At 39.8% G+C, this 21,955-nt stretch overlaps 4 protein-coding genes and 1 long non-coding RNA gene across 7 annotated transcripts; 2 read left to right on the top strand and 3 right to left on the bottom strand.

Moving 5' to 3' along the window:
* The first annotated feature begins 22 nt into the window (after nt 1–22).
* Nucleotides 23–988, top strand: LOC112590517 (uncharacterized). Of its 2 annotated transcripts, none has more exons than XR_003114283.1 (3): nt 23–45; nt 115–584; nt 924–988. It is a non-coding gene; the product is annotated as an uncharacterized LOC112590517 (long non-coding RNA). The 2 variants fall into 2 exon arrangements; XR_003114282.1 differs by having other exon boundaries at nt 894–985.
* On the bottom strand, nt 581–4,588 carry LOC105187998 (peroxidase). Its single transcript, XM_019843551.2, has 5 exons — nt 4,455–4,588; nt 3,786–4,223; nt 2,961–3,510; nt 1,319–2,417; nt 581–1,098 (listed from the first exon to the last, which is right to left on the bottom strand). Exons 1-5 carry the CDS (start codon nt 4,586–4,588, stop codon nt 887–889), a joined length of 2,433 nt encoding a protein of 810 aa, XP_019699110.1. The 3' UTR covers nt 581–886.
* Nucleotides 4,588–10,931, bottom strand: LOC105187999 (coiled-coil domain-containing protein 142). Its single transcript, XM_011149192.3, has 14 exons — nt 10,724–10,931; nt 10,266–10,486; nt 10,028–10,160; nt 9,728–9,873; nt 9,343–9,530; nt 8,999–9,190; nt 7,798–7,937; nt 7,443–7,727; nt 7,234–7,353; nt 6,989–7,142; nt 6,774–6,891; nt 6,280–6,467; nt 4,946–6,175; nt 4,588–4,859 (listed from the first exon to the last, which is right to left on the bottom strand). The coding sequence occupies exons 1-13, from the start codon at nt 10,892–10,894 to the stop codon at nt 6,039–6,041; spliced, it is 2,193 nt and encodes a 730-aa protein (XP_011147494.1). The 5' UTR covers nt 10,895–10,931; the 3' UTR covers nt 4,588–4,859; nt 4,946–6,038.
* Nucleotides 10,825–14,801, top strand: LOC105188000 (tubulin alpha chain). Of its 2 annotated transcripts, XM_025307306.1 has the most exons (6): nt 10,825–10,886; nt 11,652–11,780; nt 11,906–12,125; nt 12,367–12,668; nt 12,878–13,459; nt 14,081–14,801. In XM_025307306.1, the coding sequence occupies exons 2-6, from the start codon at nt 11,778–11,780 to the stop codon at nt 14,318–14,320; spliced, it is 1,347 nt and encodes a 448-aa protein (XP_025163091.1). In that variant the 5' UTR covers nt 10,825–10,886; nt 11,652–11,777; the 3' UTR covers nt 14,321–14,801. The 2 variants fall into 2 exon arrangements, with proteins under 2 accessions (XP_025163091.1, XP_011147495.1); XM_011149193.3 differs by lacking the exon at nt 10,825–10,886 and having other exon boundaries at nt 11,347–11,780.
* Nucleotides 14,802–14,865: 64 nt separating this feature from the next.
* On the bottom strand, nt 14,866–17,618 carry NiPp1 (nuclear inhibitor of protein phosphatase 1). Its single transcript, XM_011149190.3, has 6 exons — nt 17,417–17,618; nt 17,231–17,291; nt 16,973–17,126; nt 16,353–16,573; nt 16,055–16,258; nt 14,866–15,919 (listed from the first exon to the last, which is right to left on the bottom strand). The coding sequence occupies exons 1-6, from the start codon at nt 17,443–17,445 to the stop codon at nt 15,557–15,559; spliced, it is 1,032 nt and encodes a 343-aa protein (XP_011147492.1). The 5' UTR covers nt 17,446–17,618; the 3' UTR covers nt 14,866–15,556.
* Between the last annotated feature and the right edge of the window lie 4,337 nt (nt 17,619–21,955).

Raw genomic sequence — 21,955 nt, 5'->3', positions numbered from 1 at the left:
TTATAAATAATATTGTTTAATAACAATATTACCCAAGATCAACAGGTATGGACAATGTACTTTATCATAAAAAAAATAAAATAGTATATTAAATATTATATAATTTTATTTCAGGAGTATCCGCTTGAAGAATATAGAATATTTATTTTATAAAAACCGAACTCCGAGTTACGCAAATTCAATATTGTAAAATCCGCGAGTAGATATTGTTGCACCTGATTTATTGAGGATTTTACAACATGTAGAATCTGGGAGCAGACATTACTACATCTGACCTAAAACATTAAAAAACGCGGGAAAACGTTAAAAAACGCATTAAAAATAGCTTTTGGGAGAGCGTGAGCAACAGCTATATCAGAGTGCAATAAAGTAACATTTCAAGGATTATTTAGCGATTTACAATTGATATGATTTTTAAAGGTAGCTTACATTGATGAGGAGTGCGAAGTATATATAAAATAAATATATTATATAGAAGTTTAGATTTCATAATCACGGCAATAATCTGTTGTAACAGCTTTATTATGAGAATACATAAAATAATACATCTTAATCCCAATCATCAATCTTAATTTATACCAAAGGTATAAAAGAACTATCAAAACGCGTACGAAGTTTATCGCAAAAAAATACTTGCAAAATATAATTAATATCTCGTTCATGCTGCTACGAAAAATAGTCTGTAGTGAAGATTACTCGAATCTGATTCTCCTCAGACAATATTATAGCGTCTTAAAATCCCTAAGACATATTAAAATATTATTAGAAAGACATCTTTATAGCTTGAAAGAATATACAGCACGTTCAATTGTAAATAATTATATGCTTGCAAGTTTGATTTTCTTACGCTTCTTATGTAATATATATATATATGTGTAAACTTTATTTATAAGACTTCAGTATTATTGCTTCGCGTGGCGTAGGAGTTGCGTTTTTCTCTCCACGGCGCAAAGGAGGCTCCTGGTATGTCCTCGCAAGATATTATAGGATTGTCATGACCAATAGAACGCATAATTTCCATTTGGGCGTGCGTGATACCGTCGGAAGTGTCGCATATCAACTTCGCCAACGAACTCTTCCGCAGCTCCTCAAGCTGATCTGCAATTTTGATGAGTGCAATTCATCTGTTCGTTTTTCTTTTATTACGTCTTTTAAATCAAATTTCATTGGAAGGAATTTAAAGAGAAAGTTTTTTCATTGAACCATCGATTCGTGTTTCGAACTACATCGAAAGAAAACTATTTAAACGGTTCTGAAATCAATTATACGTAGTGAATAAATATACATGAAAATAAGTGAAAATAAGTATTCACTGTACCTTCAGTGAAAGCATAAGGCTGCTCAGCAAACTCATACCAATAACGATCGCCTTTTTGTAGATGCACGAACTGATCGATGATCAAGCACGCAAACGTGGGTCCGACCAGACTGCCCGACTCCGGCATTTCCGCCAACGCACCTGTATATAGATCTACATCGTCGACGGACTCATACAGAATTGATATCTGCTGCAGAGCCTGTCGATCCAAGTAGCGTTCGAGATCATCGAATGACTGTGCCTTTCCCAGGCCGCAGTATTCCCGCCACATAATATATCCCGGTAATCCATGATCTCGTCCTCGTTGGATGTTCAACGAGACCAGATCAAGGCCGCAAGCCACCGTGGAGTTGCCCACGGGGTCTTCGAAGAGGTGACTGGTCAACTGCGAGGTAACATGCGTGGAGTATCTCTGAATATAGTTGTTCGTCGCAGAGGTCACCGAACGCCTGACACCGTCTTCGGAATAGAGGATGTACGGGTTGAAGAGCATTCTGTGCAGCTCCATATAGGACGACATGCCCTTCTCGACATCCGTCATCCTCATCAATCCCGGTAGCAGGGTATGAGCGAAACGAAAAGCCGCGGCCGCGAAGTGATTGGCTATCGTTGGATTGTTGCTCGGCTCATCCGGGTCATCCGTTCTCTTTCTGTAGCCCGAACTCAAGGACTTCAAATCACGTTCGTTCATCTTGCTGTCACCCAAGACAATGGGAAGGAACTCGCGATAGGTGATGTGTTGCAGTTGAGCGCCGACAATACGCCGTGCTTCTTGGTAGAGCTTCTCATCGCTCCAAGTGGGATTCATCGCGGCCAAGTGCCCGACGACAAGATTGTGCTGTCGGGCCCAGAGAAGGTGCATTGTCGTCAAATGCAGGTTCTCATTCGCCCTGGCGTCACCTGCGGCGAAGCAATAACGACCGCGACGTCGCTCGGATTCTCGGTTGCACCCGTCGTTGGGATTCCTGCTCGGCGGCAGCAGAGTCCTGTTGTCGGATGTCAGCTGCATTCTTAAGCGTCCTCCGGTGAATTCGCGCAGATCACGGGCAGTAGCCGCATCAGAACCGTAAATCGCCGACCCGTCGATGAATGCGCTGACCTGGACGCAATAAAATATTAAGTATGTGCTATATATATAATGCGTATAATGCATCAAGAATGAAGAAAAATATACGTATCCAGGTAGCATAAACTTTTAGAAGATGTCTTAAAGATGTTTGGAAAAGAGTAAATACCAAATATCTTTTAGAACTTTGTGTCTCTTCTGGTTGATTTCACTAGGAGAAAAATATTTAAGAAATAAAAAATATTCTATTCTAATGTAACTAATAAAACATGTGATTAATAATAAAATATTGTGATAATAAAATGTGATAATAAAAAAAGTGATAATAAAATATTTAATGTATTAAAACACATTTACTTTATACTAATGCACATTTTTGCACTGAGGAGACATTCTTTTCAAGTGATAAAATTTACATTTTCTTAAAACTGTAGCTCTTCATAAAATCAATCATTTTTTCTATCCAAGTAAAAGAATTTAGATTTAAGTAAATATGTTATTAATACCCTCCGAATAAATATTTTTTATTAAATATTCTTTCTCTCAGTTACGTTCTGTAAGTATGTTCCGCATTACTTGATTGAGCTGCTCCCTAGGGCCGAGTTTACACTGCGGAGCTGGCGCTGATCTCACGAAGTCCATGCATTTCCTACCGGTGAGATCGTGCACAGGATCGCCGGTGCCTATTTGTACCGGGAAACATTCGGGGTGTCGTTTCGACGGAGGACAACATGCTATGGAACTTCCGTTAACACCTTGACTCAATGCAGTGGCGGTGATGTCGTGGTCCAAGAACTGGCCGAACACAGCTAACATCACCGTGAAGGATGGATTACTGCTAGGTGAGGGTCCATGTACCTTTAGGCTGACTTCCCTGGCGGATGGCAACTCTTTACCAGAGCGTGCCCTTCGAGGCGATTCGATTCCGTCGGCGTAATCAGCCGGCAAGACTCTTCTGAAGGGTGTCATGCTAGAGCCCCATTGACGCGGCCGGTTGCACGTACCGTCAATGGTTCTGTATTTACCGATTCTACAAGTGCGGCCGGAATATCGTTCGCACACGCTCCTCGGTACCCAGCCGCTGTCGAAGAAGGCGTTGATCGCCGATGGTTCATCGCGAGTAGATCTTCAATAGAAATACATTCGTGAATCTATTGAAAGTTATTTTTCCCTATACGGAGAAAGAAGATTGGTTGACTTAACGCGACGATAAACGAAGTAAACGCATATTAGTTGAAGGAAACGAATTTCTGGCTCCTAGAACCAAATTTGGTTTATAAGAGCTTGCAAGAACCATAAGAACCATCTTTTTTTCTTCATATAAAAGTAATGAAGATAAGTGAAGATAAGAATATATTGTTCATCGTTCGTGATAGATTGACACGAGATTAATTCAGTCACCTCATACTCTCAATCTTCCTCGTCGCCGCGATTTCACCCACCGCTGCTAAGGCAAGGGTGCTAACGTTGCGACATGTGTTTACAGCATAGCGGTGTCTGGATTCCGGCGACGGAGACGGTAATGGTGACTGCGCCGCAATCTTATCCGCGAACACACGCTCTCTCATCGCCTGCTCACCAGCCTGCAATCCTTGCGTGTATTCTTGGCGACTGAGACTTTTCATCGAGGTGTCCTCGCCAGGTACCAGGACAGGTTCAATCGTTGCGCTACTCGTGCTGCTGAAAGACGCGTGCGAGGTAGAGCCCGGTGCGAACCCTAATCTCAAGATACTTCTCACATTGCCGGGAGACGTCGCATTGTCGATCGCCGGTTCAGTGGAATTGCTGTGACTCATGGAGTAACTAATGGACACTACCAGAGCCATGGTAAAGACCACTCTGTAAGATCGCGGGTAGGTTCAGTTATTCGGTAAGTCAAGTTTTCAAAGCTGACAAGTCATTTGGCAGCTTTGGAAATGTGTTACGGTATCTTCATTATTTATTTATTTATTTTTTTAAATTTTATTGTCTTCTACTTTTCCCTTCCTTTCTTTTTTAAACGAATTCGCTAACAAAAATAATGAAGCTTTATTTTCCTGACTTTGCCGCACGATAGACACACAGACTTACATCAGGATGCCGCAGACACAGCATTGGAACTGTCGGAGGCGTGCTCGTCGATTCCTCAAGACGCTGGCGAATTCGACGTAATCGGGCGAATCCATACGCCTTGTCAAAGGCGTCCTCTCAGTAACACCACGCATTTTTGTCACACAGAAGTGGAGATGCAAAAAGTACGTACACCACGGTACACAGATATTCTTGTCTCTGGCGATTCAGGCAAGTGAAACTGCGGCAGTACTCCTCATTCTCTCTCACTCTCTCGATAATTCAATCCGGCCTTACGTTATATGATTCATACGAGAGATCAATAAAGTACTCGAGCCTTTCCACATTTGTCACAGACTGTTAATTGCTGTCTCGATTATAATACACCACTTTCAGACGTTACTTTCCCTTAAAGGAAGTTCTTCGCTGAAAATATGATAAGATTCGAAAATAACTTTTGTACGCAAGAAGTTTTTAATTAAAGGGATCTCTATATAGTTCGTATTGCTTACAGAATCTTAGATAAACACTTAAACACGGCACTTTTACTTAGATGTACTTTTTCGTCTTCGATGCGTTAAATATGTTTAACTTTTCTATTCATGTATAAAGCGTGTATAAAGCGGGAAGAATAAACCATGTCTTCAGCCCTTGGGCATACTGACGTTGTGGATTACGCTTGTTCGCACACTCTCATAGGCCACCTAACCGGTTATATAAGGTGAATCGAGAATCGACAGCCAAGAATGAAACATGAGTTGCTCGGAAGAATTTTATTTTGCGGTGACAACACGGAGGTAAAGCGCGCCACAGATCGCGAATCTGCGCCGCTGGTGACTCGTAAAAATCATATAGTACATTATCCAGCGCGCACGAAAATGCGTCACTCGTGAATGAAACACTTCCTGATAAAACAAGGTGTCAATTGGAATAGTTAATAATTTAATATATGATTTATATATATAAGAGTTATAGTTTAAAATCACACACAGGTATCTCCCAAGCGATTTAATATAAAATTAATTGTTAATTATGCTTGTTATATATATATTGTATTATATGTGTGTTATATGTTTAGCAGGCACTTGTTGTCACATCAGAGAATAAGATTTTGTATTGTTTGATTGTCTGCGACATTAATTGCTAAGACGTTGTAGCGTGAATGATGAACGCCAACGTTTGACTACCGGGGTTGACGGTCGGTGCATAGTCATTGCGTTGATTTTGTCGCCACATCTTATAGCTAAGTAACGCGATATGTCATTGGATCGCGAAAGGGCTTCCGTCTGTTTGCCGGGCTTCTCGAGAACGTAAATCTACATTGACAACGAAAAGTCGTTTCGTGCGCGGACATTTTTGTTTGATTCTCAGCTACATTTGTATTTGTCGTAGCTCCAATTATCAGATCGATTTATTCTCGTTAATCAATAGTAATAATAATAATTTAATTAGTGATACAATAGCAGTAATTTAAATGATAGTATTGATAATGATTTATATAACTTAAAGTACAAAGGATTTTAGTTTATTTTAAAGTTGCTCATTCGAGAAAAAAATGCAACGATCAAATGTCCGACTGGCGGTTCATCGTTCATTTATTTTTTTTTATTCCGTACAACAGAAGTTGTATCGTTTAGAAGCGCGCAACTCAAGCCACTGTTCTTGATTTGGAACGTACATTTCAGCAGGCATACGTTCTAGACCTGGAGATTCCGGCGACCCTCGTTCGTTCGTCCTACGAGCTGAAAATAATATATCATTTGCCAATTGTTAACAGGATTCCTCTTCGTTGGAAATTAAAAACATTCTCGCGTCAGAAAGTATATTTCTCACGAGTTTCACGCACCCAATCGTTTGTGCATAGCGATCGCTTCACCCGGATGCCTCAAAAGAAGCCGGCCGACACCCTCGCAACGGCGCAAGACCTCGTTCTTCAGCAAGTGATTTCTGATGTTCTGCGATATGATCGAACACTCAGTGACCCATGTCGATACGTACGCAAAATCTGTCAACAGCTGCAGCGCACCGTACTCGCTGGGGATTTGTTTCAAGGTGCGATAAAATAACAAATTCTCTTATTAAATTATTACGATCAAATAAAATAACGCCGTTTCCTCCTATGTATACTTTTATTCTTGTTATATATATATATATTTTACTAAAGTTTAATATTTTTATTTGTAAGATCTTTGATCTTTATTAACCTTTAAAAGTGAAAAATTCAGTTCCACAGAATTGAATTTTATAGAATTTTATAGAATTCTATAGAATAATATAAAGAATCAATTCTATACTTTGTAAGTATTTTTAATCGAAATGTCGAGCAAACGTAAAGCTTACCTGAACTTAATGCGATGCAGGTAAATGTAATCGAGCCACGCTTCGCACATTATTCGCAGAATCATATTCGACGTTTCATGATCCTCTGTCACCTCCAACACCGGCAGTAACACCTTTTCTACAACGTGCGTCTTTATGTACATGAGCAATGCCTTCAAAGAGTTTGGCATAGTAATTTTCAATGTTATCAAGATATAATAGCAAGAATCTTGTACCGAAGTATGTCTCCACGTAAAGACTGGCTGCCACTGGAGCCACGCTGCTACTCCTCCTCCAGTAATCCGATCGTGGGAAACACATATGCAGATTCGCAAGGCTGACCACACGGCAGATCTTAGCGAGCGTATCGATGCATTGAGCTGAGCAGATCTACGAGGTGAGAAAAACGAAAAGAAAAATTCTCAGCAAATTAAAACGAAGCAATGTTTCTCTCTTTCTGAACACGCGTGATATTATACACCTGTAGCAATTCAACATTCGCCTTGACTTCAGAAACGATCTTCGCCCTCATCTTTGTGCACACGTACACTTGGACACTGATGGAATCTGTGGACTCCAACGCGGTCGTATGATCAGCGAGCTGAAACCAGCCGAGCACGAGTTAAAACGTGTCTTCGATACGGAGGAACGCATTACGAGAAACAAATTGAGATATACGAAGAAAAATACCTTGAGATAAGATAGCTCTTCGAGGCAATTTGCTACGTCACCCTTCACCAGGAGAAAGAACACGTCCAGGTCCCAAGTGTGCGCTACGGTCTTAGTTTCTTGAATGGCCCACAACCTTGCAGTATGTACCGAGTGGTCCATCCTATGTAGTACAACAATCTGCTCCGACAACGGCAGTTCTACCAAGGGCGCTCCTACTACCCATTCGCCGCCTACCTCGCATTCGTTGCTGAGAGTGACCAGCAGCTGAAATAATTCGACGAACATCTGACCCGTGTCGGTTCCCTGTAAGTAGAGAGGCGTTAACTGCGCGCTCGATTGATCGTGTCCCGTTTGAAAATTTTTTTCACGCAACCTCTGTGGTCGACGGTCTCGAATGGCACTCGAAAGCCGAGGTGTAGGCTAATCTAAACTGCTGGTCCCAAGCGGTGATGGTTGTGTGGTAACCGAGCGCGTCGCACAAGTTCTGCAGCGCCGGTCTGACTGTGGATGGAACTGAAATTCGGAAAACGCAATCCCAAGGAAAAATGAGTAAACACGAATTTTCTTTCTATATGGTCATACATAATTATGTACGAGGGTAGTCCCAGAAGTACCTGACCTAACAAAGAAAACACAACAAATTTGAGAAAAAATATCTTTATTGCTCCTTTATTGTCTTTATAGTCTCCTTTTAGCTCAATACACTTTTCAATAGCTTCGATACTCTTTATAGTTTATAGTGGGAATCGTCGAGCACCTCAAAATAGCCATCAAGCCACCTTTCAGTCCATTGTTTTGACTGTTCCTTCGTCTCAGGTGTGAAGTGATGGACCTATGTTTCATCCATGGTTATGAATCGACGCAAAAACTCGACTTTATTGTTGCGAAACTTCGCCAAACACTCGATTGAAACATCCTCACGACGCTGTTTTTGTTTCAATCGCGGCACCCATCTTGCGCACAGCTTTCTCATGTTCAAATTTTCAGTCAATATGCGATGTACAGCATTTTTTGAAATGCCTACCATGTCTGCTAACTCGCGCACTTTCAGTCGACGGTCATCCAATACCATTTTGTGGATTTTCTTCATCATTTCTGGCGTGGTCACTTCATTTGGTCGACCACTGCAATGTTCGTCTTGGCAGCTCGTACAACCTCGTTTAAACTCTGCCACCCAATATTTTACTGTTGTAAACGAAGGAGCAGACTCACCCAGAGTAGAATCTAGCTCCGATTTGATATTGGTTGGACTGAGGTCTTTCAAATGAAAGTATTGTATCACAACGATGACCAATTTTTTCCATGTTTACAAATTCCACTGAGAGCATTCACTATTGATGGCTGCCAAACAAATACTAAACAATTTAGCATCGTCAGACTTCAAACTTGAGCTTTATAAGTTGGTTGGTACTTTCTACCATAGTCATTCTTTTCAAACAACAACCGCTATCTAGTCAGGTCAGGTACTTCTGAGACTACCCTCGTACGTTCATATCAAAAGAAATACTGTTGTACAAATGCAATTGCAGCATATTTGCGGCAGCAATACTTTCGCGAATGAGAAGTATCTTTACTTTCATTTCCCTGAATGAACTGCCGTAACCAATCCTTCAGATGCTGCGCGCCGTGGCTGTGATGGGTCGCGAGAGCTTCTCGGGACCACCATAATATTACATGATCTAAAATACCGGACAAGGCTCCCCATGCAACCTCCTGATAATAGTTCTTCACTTTCTTTATTGCGCTGCTTCTCAACCTCGTCTCACCTGAAAAAAAATTTGCGTTGAACTACTTCACCATTATTTGTTTTATACAAGACTTTATCGACATGTTAATTGTTATATTAATATTTATTCTAAATAAGATATAGAACGCTAGAAGAAAGTGTAATCCTTGAATTTGTCTAGAAATTTGCTACCTTTGCTAGTTTTCAAAGCATCCACGCCAAGTAATTGTGGTGAAACCTCCTGTACGACATTTAAAAGTCTGAGGATCTGCTCATTTTGCGTGTTCACAAGCGTCTGCACACTCTCGATATTGGATATTTCCACTTCGGACGTAGATGTAGCGCTCGCGATTGGCGGAGTTAGGTGCCTCGTAAGAGCGCTGTAATTTTACAGACAGGACAAATGCGAATACTTGATTAGATATTGATCTTATCTTGGTTGTAATATTTATTATTTGTATTTGTATTTATTATTTATTGTTTATATTCATTAACATGACCCAATGTGTAACTGTGGTTTAAAATGATAATGCTGATAACGCAATCATAGCCATGGCCATCGTAGCCATAGACAGACCGGTAAATCTCAATGCTGGAATTTTCCGAAACATCAACGTCGTTTGTCGCAGACGTAGACTCAGTTTTCTCACGAGGCTCGTAGTTCGCCAAAAGACAATCGATGAGCTCATGACAGGATTCCTCCGCTCTGTTCTTCGCTAATATCTAAAATTAAATACATCTAATACAAATTCGATAATTCGTTACAACTTTCTTGTGTTATTAAACGCTGCTGAAATGCGGCAATTCTAATTATCTCCGTTAGGGAAACAAATCGATACTAAATTGCCGAGAGTTAAGAACAATGAACGACACTCACCTGCAGTACTTTGGTCACGGAGATTTTCTTCAATGGCTCCAGCATGTACGGGCAGTCATTGTAGAAGACATTGACAGACGAATTCAATACGTTCCGATCAATATCGAGTATGCTATTATAAACATTTACCAATCTGTAATTCTCACAATATTTAATTATTCATCTCAACTGTATCGTGAAAAAGAGAACTGCTTCAATATCAATAATAACTGCGAGTAATGCGTATTAGCAGTTTCACCTGAACACTGTTCGAATAATCTCTTCGTTTTTGCAATCAACGATATCAATGATTAAATTACGGGTGAACTTCGCGACCACGTTGAGTTTGCGTTTCAGCACCATCGATAGATGATTCATCTTGTATCTATATATCGGATGGGTGCCCAAGTCTCCCGGGCTGCTCGTTGATTTGTAACTCTCCATTAATTCCTCCAAGCTGTCTATCGCTTCTTCGAATACCTGTAAAGCGCACAAAGTAGCAACTGCAATCATTACAAACGCGTTCTCGATGTATTTTGTTTCATATAAGCTGTTTTCGATTCTTTTTAGCGCATTCTCTGTCGTTTTTTACCGACGGTAAGATCTACAGCGTATCTTTACATGTACATAGACGCAATGGAAAGATGCTGTTTGTTGCTTTTTGTTTATTTTTAATAATAAATGTATCTCGCTAAGTTGAATATTTTCATTTCAGACCTCCAGATCGCAAGCCCGAATATCCGCAAAGTCCTCGATGACTAAAGCTATGCAACCAGCGAGCTTTCCCATTTTCTCGTCCAGAAGAGAGGCGTCTACAAGCCATTTGTCGAGAGCACCGCCGGAAAGCGGCAGCCACTTTGCGATATTCGCTCTGTAATTGGTATCCATATGTCGGCACGGTATTATTAATTATACTTCGGCTTCTCCAGCCAGGCATTTACAAGAATATTTTCTGTGGTCAATCTTGCAATATATATTGTTTCGCGACGAGATTACTGTTCTTTGAAAGCTCCTTGAGAATTCTTTGAGAGCTTCGCGCGTCCTTACATCTATTTAATTTTATTTTCGGCGTTCTCTGTTCCGAATAGTTCGCGTTTTGCCAGAGAACGTTAACGTTACACATATCACTCTCGCGGAATCACGTTAGGCAGTGGAAATTGATTGTAGATTAATTGACCGTGTAAAAATGCGGTCGTGCACTGGTCGTAGAAAAGCGCTATGAAACTGTCGTACACTGCTCGATCATGTAGACGAAGAATTAAAACACCGATGCCGTTTCAAAAAGACACCTTCGTCCGTCGTTCGCGCGACATTCTGCATCTGTTTTAGAAGCACCGCTACCGCTGCTCTGCCACTTTGATCGGAATGGCAAGTACCGCGGTACGCGTTTTCTGTTGCCACGGATACGTCTGACGCATAGTAGTTGAATGGATTATGTATATAACGCGAAGGGTATAACGGTGGCCAGCGCGCGTCGAATTGACTAGCGCGAAAAGCGAAGAGCGAACAAAATGCGAATTCGACGTAATTTCATTATGTTGAGGGGGAAAAAAAAAGTGAAATTCCAATCTCCCTGAAACTGGCAATTGCACAACGGCGGTTACCCTGGGCGATGAGGATAAATTACTGTCGTGTTTTTTCCTAGGGCAGCTCATGGCCGGCATCCAAATTTACCGTGTCTAAATTGAAAATTTCATAAAAATTCCAATTCGACAACCCATCAAAATTTCCATTGTGCAACATCAGGAGAGAAACATTTGGAAACGTCAAAATGGTACGGAGAAGTAAAATCACGTTCTCCAGGCGAGCCTGAGCAGCGAAAGACGAAGACGCATCTCAACGTAGCTCGTAGTCGAATTTTGGCAGCTGAAATACACTAATGCGCTCGTTGCTTTACAGCGTGAATGTATATCGATGCACGTAGGCCAAGCGGGTGTCCAGATGGGTAATTCCTGCTGGGAGCTGTATTGCCTGGAACATGGAATCCAGCCGGATGGCACGATGCCGTCCGACAAAGCTTCCGGTAGCAATAATTGCTTCAATACCTTCTTCAACGAGACGAGTTCCGGCAAAATGGTCCCGCGAGCTGTAATGGTCGATCTTGAGCCGACAGTCGTGGGTGAGTCATAATAATATCAATGAAGATACGAAAATTTAGGGTGATTTAGAAATAATAATATATATCGTATTATATATTATAATTGTAATATGATTGGATAAATTTGAATTTTTGAGTATATACTATAATCTATATTATATTCAAATATCATTATTGAATATATATTGTAATCTATCATAAATATAAGTAAATAAATAGTTTAATAGTTAGTAAATTTATTTTTGCAATATTATGTTCATAGACGAAGTACGAACTGGAGTGTACAAACAATTGTATCATCCTGAGCAACTAATCACCGGCAAAGAGGACGCCGCGAATAATTATGCTCGCGGCCACTATTCCATCGGAAGCGAGGTCATCGAGTCGGTGATGGACAGAGTGCGCAGATTGACCGATCAGTGCACTGGCCTGCAAGGCTTCTTCGTCTTCCACTCGTTCGGAGGTGGCACTGGCTCGGGTTTTACGTCTTTGCTCATGGAAAAGTTATCCGACGATTACGGTAGGAAGAGTAAATTGGAATTCGTCATATATCCGGCACCGCAAGTATGTTTGGGAAAATTATATTTATTTTCACATTTATAAATATTTTCTAAAGAGCTTCTAAAAGACATAATCTTTTTTAAATATCTCTTTTGTCTTTTCCGTCCACTTTATAGAAAATAAATTGAGATATAGTGAGAGAAAGAAACTATCGTTTTAGGTATTTTCGTTTTCATTTGCAGAGTGAGTTCAATGAAATTATATACTTTTAGGTGTCTACCGCCGTGGTGGAGCCTTACAACGCGGTACTAACGACCCACACGACTATCAGCCATTCTGATTGCGCCTTCATGGTGGACAACGAGGCAATCTATGATATTTGTCGACGGAAACTCGGCATTGAACGACCTTTGTATGCGAACCTGAATCGGCTGATCAGTCAAGTGGTATCCTCCATCACCGCGTCTCTGAGATTCGACGGAGCTCTGAACGTCGACCTGACCGAGTTCCAGACGAACCTCGTGCCCTACCCCCGCATACACTTTCCTTTGGCAACCTACGCTCCGGTAGTATCCGTCGACAAGGCCTACCACGAGGGCATGTCGGTCGCGGAGATCACGTCCGAATGTTTCGAGCCTTCCAACCAGATGGTCAAGTGTGATCCGCGCGAAGGCAAATACATGGCTTGTTGTCTTTTATACCGTGGCGACGTCGTGCCTAAGGATGTCAACGCCGCGATCGCGGCCATGAAGGGCAAAAGCTGCATCCGCTTCGTCGATTGGTGTCCCACAGGTTTCAAGGTCGGGATCAACTACCAGCCGCCTACGGCGGTACCAGGCGGTGATCTCGCGAAGGTATCTGTTCAACTTGAATACTTGTATGAAAAAAATAGTTTACCAAGAAATCTATTCACCAAGAAAAAGATAGTTTACCAAGAAATCTATCAACGTAATTAGATTTTCCATTGTCTAGGAAGAATAGAAGCAAAGTAGAAAACTTCGCAGGAACAGAAAGATGCCCGTAAAAGGCTTTTAATCAGTAAATTGTTTTTCGTTATTTCAGTAATCAAGTTTCAATACAGCTAAGTATCAGACAATTTTTTTCGAAGTATCAGAGATATATTTTGTTTCTATTTAGTTACACAAATCGAGATCTTTATTTCTTTTTTCAAATTTTTATCTCATCGATTGATTCTAATCTAAATAAATTGTCGTACGACTAGAATTTAGGGAACATTTTATTCCAAAAAAAGTCATGAAAATAGGTTTTCACTATACACCGTGTACTTTTTTTTTCTTTTACGTAGGTATATCTGTGCGTTTGTGTAATTCTATTTTGACGATTGGTATTTGAATCAGTAGATGCGCATTTTAAGTTACACATATTTCAGTTTTACAATTAAAATTTTCAGTTTAATGTATAACATAGTTCATAACGTTTATTCATTCGTAACATATTGATATTTATATTCGCAGGTCCAGCGTGCTGTTTCCATGTTGTCTAACACAACCGCTATAGAGGAAGCGTGGGCCAAACTCAATCACAAGTTCGACCTGATGTACAATAAACGTGCTTTTGTCCACTGGTATGTGGGCGAAGGTATGGAGGAACTCGAATTCGCGGAGGCGCGCGAGGATCTAGCCGCACTCGAGAGGGATTACGAAGAAGTCGCCTTAGAATCGCCATCCACACCGAACGTACCGCTGGAATATTGACTGAGATGCGCGTCTTTTCGTAGAATCTCCAATAGGCCGACATATACTTTCGCTGCCCGTCAGGCGAAAATTATACAAAGAGAAAAAGTCTTATATACATCACTTATTTAAATTTCGTGTGGAAAAATATTTAATGTTTATTTTTTTTTCCTATAATTGTTACCATACTCATTTTTGTAGAAAGGTGTTTTTCTTTTGTATGAGAGTCTTTGTAGCAGATACAAAAATACATCAATTGATACAACCGCATCTACAATGAATGTTTGATTCGACGCGAAAGAGAAGCGTACATATGTAGGAAGAACGCGAACACTCGTCTCTCGTATCGAAAATTTTACCGGATCACTTATGATCACTTTACTGGATTAAAATAACATATATTTGTATAACATATACAATATTCATCTTTTTGTTATCTTTTTAACGCTGTTGACCTCTATAAAAGGATATATCAACAAAGTTCTCTTTATATCTATGTATATCGGATTTGATTGCACTTGGAGCACAATAATAATAGCAATTACACATGGAGAGAATTATGTTAATGTTTAAGAAAGAAAACTTTATATATTACTCGCAATGATAACAAAGCTACCACGAGCAGCTGTTCATTTACAGAAGCATTATACGAAGATCTTAAACCTAAAACTCTAGGCATAATAAAATTTTAATAATCGATAGCAATAATAAAATTGCTGCTGCATTGAGGGAATAAAGTAAATATATAGTATGATCTCTCATACGAAGTTTAATATCTTCTAATAATCAAAAGATGTGTTTCTCGTATACTGATCATTTCAGTTTGTTCACCGAGTACCGATTGTTCATCCCAATGCCGTATCGATGCATCCAGTATGTTAATAGAATATTCAAATAATATTACAATCAAATTTTTTACACCTTCGAATGTAACACAATGCCATCTTCTCGCGTATTCACTTAACATTACTTCAACACTACATAGTAGTCTTCGAGACGAAATAAAATAAGTAGCATATTATTTAAATAATTTCTAAATAGCATAAAATAAGTCTTTATATCTTAATAATCCTACATGACTCATTTCTTAATTAAAACAGGCTCAATGATAATTTGGCTGGAAGTGTAATAATACGAATATAATTCTATACGATTCTGTAACATAATCAGTTTGCGGAATATAGAAATTAAAGAATTTCCATGATAAAATTATACATATACATGAATATATGAACGATAAATTCTTCCCTCGGTCTATTAAACTAAAAGCGACGGTATTGGCTTTTTTCCAGGCCATGCCTCTTTGGCGTACTTCTTCTTCTTCGGCTCCATCACTCGTGGCTCCGTTGTACCTGGTATTTCCTGCACGTGCGGTACCTCTGTCTGTATCTGATTCGGAGTCATCTCCACTTCGGGTGCTGGATTGGGCAATGCAATGCCTAATCGTGACGTCAATGAAGTAAGAGCTGTGGAGAAGGGATTAGTTGACATAGAAGACGGCGTAAACTGCTCCGGAGGCAGGTCGTGATAGAGCTGAGGAGTAGTAGATGTCGGCTGCATATGTTTCAAAGGATTGTGATCTTCTGATAATGATATAAGGCCGCCTTCCATACGCATTCTCTGCAAGGAAATATATACAATTTTTTCAGATCATGCTATTTTTCGATAAAAATATACAACTTTTCGTAATTTTATAAGTCTATAAAATTAATTCATCCATTATATAAGAAAATGGAACATGCGAATGATACATACTTTGCTAGGAACAACTGTCGTTTGTACGAGGTTACGAAACCTTCCAACTGATGGATCAACGTCTTCAGGATTAATGACTTCTTCGTCGTCGTTGAAGGTAATACCCTTTTTCTTACGCTTTCGTGTCGGTTTGTGCATCTCGTCGTCTGTTATACCAAGCATAGAAATCCGTCGATTGTGAGCCGTGTTAAATTCGGTTAGATTCTAAACATTATAGTTTAACCGATTATTTATAATATCGGGAAATTCCAAAGTTTTAGTTTCTAATGATTAAATTTTTTTAATTATTTATACATACATCCAACTCAGTTTCTGTTTCTGGTAGACCCAATAAGCCACCAGCATCAATGTCTTCAGATAGCTTCTCCAGTTCTTCAATAATAGGCCTAGCTCCGGTTTGAGGTCTTTCTCTTATTATGTAATATCGAGTGGATGCACCAAAATGAAATGTACTGTCAATTGGTAACTGTGTTGGCTTGTGGGCTTCCAAGCGTAAATTACCAATAAAGGTTCCATGTGCTAAAAAATAATCATAAAATGTCACATAATACATATAATAAAAATTTATTTTAAAATGTTGTTTTGTCTTAAAAGTTATTGAAATTATTAACAAAACACTATATAAAATATAATTTTAAACTGATGTTAATAAAATATATGTATAGATTAATATAATAAACTTTAATATGTAATGATACAATAATAAGTAGAATTTCTTTTTGGTTCAATCACATATAATATATCCATATACACATTTGTGCATCTTGATATGTTAATTATTCAACAAAATAATAAAGATATATAAAACACAACTTTTAGTTTTACAATCATGATATATATATGTATTAACACAATGGGAACTAAAAAGTGACTTGTACCATTAAATATCAAAGTTACTATACCAATCTATATACTTACTGCTGCCTAGGTCAACCAGAAACGCTCGATTGAGATGTTTGTGGTAAACAAGAGCTGCATGAACACGAGAGCAGGATGCATGATCAATACAAAAGTCATTCAGCTGTTGATTACGACCAAATAGATAACACTTTTTTTCATCCACCATGAGTTTCTGCAAAGTATATTCGTACAAAGTGTCTCAGTTCATCAATGAGGGGCATGATAGCTTTAAAGAAGTGACATATTACTAGAACTACAATCAATATATGTCATTACCTGTATTAGTTTATCACTCTTGAGTACATCCAGATGTAACCCAACTGGTGGCTTCCCAGCCCTGGAAAGGATATAACGTAGTATCCAAAAGGTTTATGTTGTACAGCAATAATAAGCATAGGAATGATTGCGTAAATAATAATACGTCAAAACCACTATCGTCGAGAATCTACCTAGTGAACATACCAATTCGGGACCTCGTAGTGGTTAGCCATTGTTGTTCACTTCTGCAGGTAATATTTTTATTCAATTTATTTTTCAACAATGACACAACAATCCATGTATACACACATTCGATCATACGAATGAAAACATATTCTGAACCGTTAAAACGTTACAATAAAGTACACGCCAAAATACTAACAAGCAACACTAAGAGCAGAGAGAAGAATGAGAGCGGCCACCGGCCGTATTTCGGGGGATACGGCTAGGCACATTTTAGATACGCCATCTGACCAAAATGCGCCTAAACTACGTCCGCTAAGCGCACTTTCACGGTGATAAAAGTAAAATGCACCTAGGTTCGTGTCCGTACTACTTCCATGCAATGGATAGTAGATTAGAAAAAGACAGACGACAGACAATCGTTCTGTCTTTGTCTCACTACTGAGCGGCGCGCGGCAGTAAACACGAGGCGAGGTAGCGGCGATCTTATCACTAAGCGAACATCTCTCCGCTTTTCTTTCATCTTTCACGCTCCAGAGACATCAAAAGACGCGGTAGCGTCTCGTGTCAAGGGAACGTGCGAAGCGAGGAATTATTTTTCACGCACGCGAGGTAGCACATGGGAGACTAGACGAGCGTCGACATATCTGTTTCTTTCCCGCTCGTCTAGCTTATTGACTGCGTGAGCCGCGAGATTTTTCTCGCTACTCCTATACCTCCTACCTCCTATACTCCTACCTCGCTCTTTCTCTCTCTCTCTCTCGCTCGTTCTTTCTCTCGCGCACTTGCTCGCTCTTCCTCTCTTCTCGTGTTCTTACGGCTTGGTTAAATATATTAATTACATGACAATATATATATATAAATAAATGACACATATATAATGTATATGTATATAAAGAATATTTAGTATTAATGCACAAATAAAGAAGAGAGAATTATAATGAGAGACGAAAAGTTAATAGAAATCCACTCTTAGCCAATATATACATCTTTTAAAAATGATTTGTTATTAAAGTATATGACAGAATAATTTATTTATGCTAATAAATTTAAATTAAAAATTAAATGAAATGTTATTTGTTTTGTAAAAGATATTCCATTGTTACATTTTTCTTTTCGTAGCAAAAATAAATTTAGTCTAGTAAAAGAAGAAATTAGTTTTATTATCATATTTCAATTATTATTATTTTTATTTAATTTTACTTTATTATTTAATTTTACGAATAGATAACGTGCATATTGTTGCTCAACGGAAACCGCGAGAAAATGGTGATCTCCGCCAAAAAATAAATGCAAACTTTTTAATAATATAATAATTTTTTTACGTGTGTTTGTTTTTATAGTATAACCTGTTGAATTTTAATAATTATTAATTTAGCATGTTATAGTATAAAAAATATATTTTAATATAAAAATTAATGTAATATTAATTGTTTGCATTTGCAAGAAATATGGATAGAACAGGATAGGTTGCAATGATACATAGGAAGAAAAAAGATCATCGTCGATATCTCCTAAACGGTTAGAGATACAGACATCGGACTGGTACCAAATTAAAGCCCATTCAAAACCCTACATTTTTGACTACATGGACGACTCTCTACTCCCAGTAGAAGCGGAGATATCGACGGAGAAAGGTTGCAAAACTTTAACCTTCGATATCTCCTAAACGGTTAGAGATACAGGCTTCGGACAGGTACCAAATTAAAGCCCTTTCAAAACCCTATATTTTGGACTACATGGACGACTCCCTACTCCCAGTAGAAGCGGAGATATCGACGGATGAAGACTGGATATCGACGGAGAAAGGATGCAAAACTTTATCCTTCGATATCTCCTAAACGGTTAGAGATACAGGCTTCGGACAGGTACCAAATTAAAGCCCTTTCAAAACCCTACATTTTGCACTACATGGACGACTCTCTACTCCCAGTAGAAGCGGAGATATCGACGGAGAAAGGTTGCAAAACTTTAACCTTCGATATCTCCTAAACGGTTAGAGATACAGGCTTCGGACAGGTACCAAATTAAAGCCCTTTCAAAACCCTACATTTTGGACTACATGGACGACCCTCTACTCCCAGTAGAAGCGGAGATATCGACGGATGAAGGATGGATATCGACGGAGAAAGATTAGAAAACTTTAACCTTCGATATCTCCTAAACGGTTAGAGATACAGGCTTCGGACAGGTACCAAATTAAAGCCCTTTCAAAACCCTACATTTTGCACTACATGGACGACTCTCTACTCCCAGTAGAAGCGCAGATATCGACGGAGAAAAGTTGGAAAACTTTAACCTTCGATATCTCCTAAACGGTTAGAGATACAGGCTTCGGACAGGTACCAAATTAAAGCCCTTTCAAAACCCTACATTTTGGACTACATGGACGACCCTCTACTCCCAGTTGAAGCGGAGATATCGACGGATGAAGGATGGATATCGATGGAGAAAGGTTGGAAAACTTTAACCTTCGATATCTCCTAAACGGTTAGAGATACAGGCTTCGGACAGGTACCAAATTAAAGCCCTTTCAAAACCCTACATTTTGCACTACATGGACGACTCTCTACTCCCAGTAGAAGCGGAGATATCGACGGAGAAAGGTTGGAAAACTTTAACCTTCGATATCTCCTAAACGAATAGAGATACAGGCTTCGGACAGGTACCAAATTAAAGCCCTTTCAAAACCCTACATTTTGGACTACATGGACGACCCTCTACTCCCAGTAGAAGCGGAGATATCGACGGATGAAGGATGGATATCGACGGAGAAAGGTTGGAAAACTTTATCCTTCGATATCTCCTAAACGGTTAGAGATACAGGCTTCGGACAGGTACCAAATTAAAGCCCTTTCAAAACCCTACATTTTGGACTACATGGACGACCCTCTACTCCCAGTAGAAGCGGAGATATCGACGGATGAAGACTGGATATCGACGGAGAAAGGTTGGAAAACTTTAACCTTCGATATCTCCTAAACGGTTAGAGATACAGGCTTCGGACAGGTACCAAATTAAAGCCCTTTCAAAACCCTACATTTTGCACTACATGGACGACTCTCTACTCCCAGTAGAAGCGGAGATATCGACGGAGAAAGGTTGGAAAACTATAACCTTCGATATCTCCTAAACGGTTAGAGATACAGGCTTCGGACAGGTACCAAATTAAAGCCCTTTCAAAACCCTGCATTTTGGACTACATGGACGACTCTCTACTCCCAGTAGAAGCGGAGATATCGACGGAGAAAGGTTGGAAAACTTTAACCTTCGATATCGCCTAAACGAATAGAGATACAGGCTTCGGACAGGTACCAAATTAAGGCCCTTTCAAAACCCTACATTTTGGACTACATGGACGACTCCCTACTCCCAGTAGAAGCGGAGATATCGACGGATGAAGACTGGATATCGACGGAGAAAGGTTGGAAAACTTTAACCTTCGATATCTCCTAAACGGTTAGAGATACAGGCTTCGGACAGGTACCAAATTAAAGCCCTTTCAAAACCCTACATTTTGCACTACATGGACGACTCTCTACTCCCAGTAGAAGCGGAGATATCGACGGAGAAAGGTTGGAAAACTTTAACCTTCGATATCTCCTAAACGGATAGAGATACAGGCTTCGGACAGGTACCAAATTAAAGCCCTTTCAAAACCCTACATTTTGGACTACATGGACGACCCTCTACTCCCAGTAGAAGCGGAGATATCGACGGATGAAGACTGGATATCGACGGAGAAAGGTTGGAAAACTTTAACCTTCGATATCTCCTAAACGGTTAGAGATACAGGCTTCGGACAGGTACCAAATTAAAGCCCTTTCAAAACCCTACATTTTGCACTACATGGACGACTCTCTACTCCCAGTAGAAGCGGAGATATCGACGGAGAAAGGTTGGAAAACTTTAACCTTCGATATCTCCTAAACGGTTAGAGATACAGGCATCGGACAGGTACCAAATTAAAGCCCTTTCAAAACCCTACATTTTGGACTACATGGACGACCCTCTACTCCAAGTAGAAGCGGAGATATCGACGGATGAAGGATGGATATCGACGGAGAAAGGTTGGAAAACTTTAACTTTCGATATCTCCTAAACGGTTAGAGATACAGGCTTCGGACAGGTACCAAATTAAAGCCCTTTCAGAACCCTACATTTTGCACTACATGGACGACTCTCTACTCCCAGTAGAAGCGGAGATATCGACGGAGAAAGGTTGGAAAACTTTAACCTTCGATATCTCCTAAACGGTTAGAGATACAGGCTTCGGACAGGTACCAAACTAAAGCCCTTTCAAAACCCTACATTTTGGACTACATGGACGACTCTCTACTCCCAGTAGAAGCGGAGATATCGACGGATGAAGACTGGATATCGACGGAGAAAGGTTGGAAAACTTTAACCTTCGATATCTCCTAAACGGTTAGAGATATAGGCTTCGGACAGGTACCAAATTAAAGCCCTTTCAAAACCCTACATTTTGCACTACATGGACGACTCTCTACTCCCAGTAGAAGCGGAGATATCGACGGAGAAATGTTGGAAAACTTAACC

The sequence above is a fragment of the Harpegnathos saltator genome, unplaced genomic scaffold, assembly GCF_003227715.2.
Source record: "Harpegnathos saltator strain DR-91 unplaced genomic scaffold, Hsal_v8.6 scaffold844, whole genome shotgun sequence".
Lineage (NCBI taxonomy): Eukaryota > Metazoa > Arthropoda > Insecta > Hymenoptera > Formicidae > Harpegnathos > Harpegnathos saltator.
The sequence above is the reverse complement of the archived record's forward strand: the minus strand, read 5'-3'. Positions and strand labels throughout refer to the sequence as shown.

What these genes read in the sequence shown, in the direction of transcription:
- LOC105187998 (XM_019843551.2), bottom strand. Translation starts at nt 4,588, where the DNA reads ATGCGTGGTGTTACTGAGAGGACGCCTTTGACAAGGCGTATGGATTCG. An exon ending in TGTGTCTGCGGCATCCTGAT is followed by an intron (nt 4,224 to 4,454) that starts GTAAGTCTGTGT and finishes GCGATCTTACAG; the next exon opens with AGTGGTCTTTACCATGGCTC. An exon ending in AGGAAGATTGAGAGTATGAG is followed by an intron (nt 3,511 to 3,785) that starts GTGACTGAATTA and finishes TTTCTATTGAAG; the next exon opens with ATCTACTCGCGATGAACCAT.
- LOC105187999 (XM_011149192.3), bottom strand. Translation starts at nt 10,894, where the DNA reads ATGGATACCAATTACAGAGCGAATATCGCAAAGTGGCTGCCGCTTTCC. An exon ending in TGCTTTGAAAACTAGCAAAG is followed by an intron (nt 9,191 to 9,342) that starts GTAGCAAATTTC and finishes ATTTTTTTTCAG; the next exon opens with GTGAGACGAGGTTGAGAAGC. An exon ending in CTGCATCGCATTAAGTTCAG is followed by an intron (nt 6,468 to 6,773) that starts GTAAGCTTTACG and finishes ACAAATCCCCAG; the next exon opens with CGAGTACGGTGCGCTGCAGC.
- LOC105188000 (XM_025307306.1), top strand. An exon ending in TCATATATCCGGCACCGCAA is followed by an intron (nt 12,669 to 12,877) that starts GTATGTTTGGGA and finishes ATATACTTTTAG; the next exon opens with GTGTCTACCGCCGTGGTGGA. An exon ending in CAGGCGGTGATCTCGCGAAG is followed by an intron (nt 13,460 to 14,080) that starts GTATCTGTTCAA and finishes TTATATTCGCAG; the next exon opens with GTCCAGCGTGCTGTTTCCAT.
- NiPp1 (XM_011149190.3), bottom strand. Translation starts at nt 17,445, where the DNA reads ATGGCTAACCACTACGAGGTCCCGAATTG. An exon ending in CACTACGAGGTCCCGAATTG is followed by an intron (nt 17,292 to 17,416) that starts GTATGTTCACTA and finishes TATCCTTTCCAG; the next exon opens with GGCTGGGAAGCCACCAGTTG. An exon ending in AAACAGAAACTGAGTTGGAT is followed by an intron (nt 16,259 to 16,352) that starts GTATGTATAAAT and finishes TATAATGTTTAG; the next exon opens with AATCTAACCGAATTTAACAC.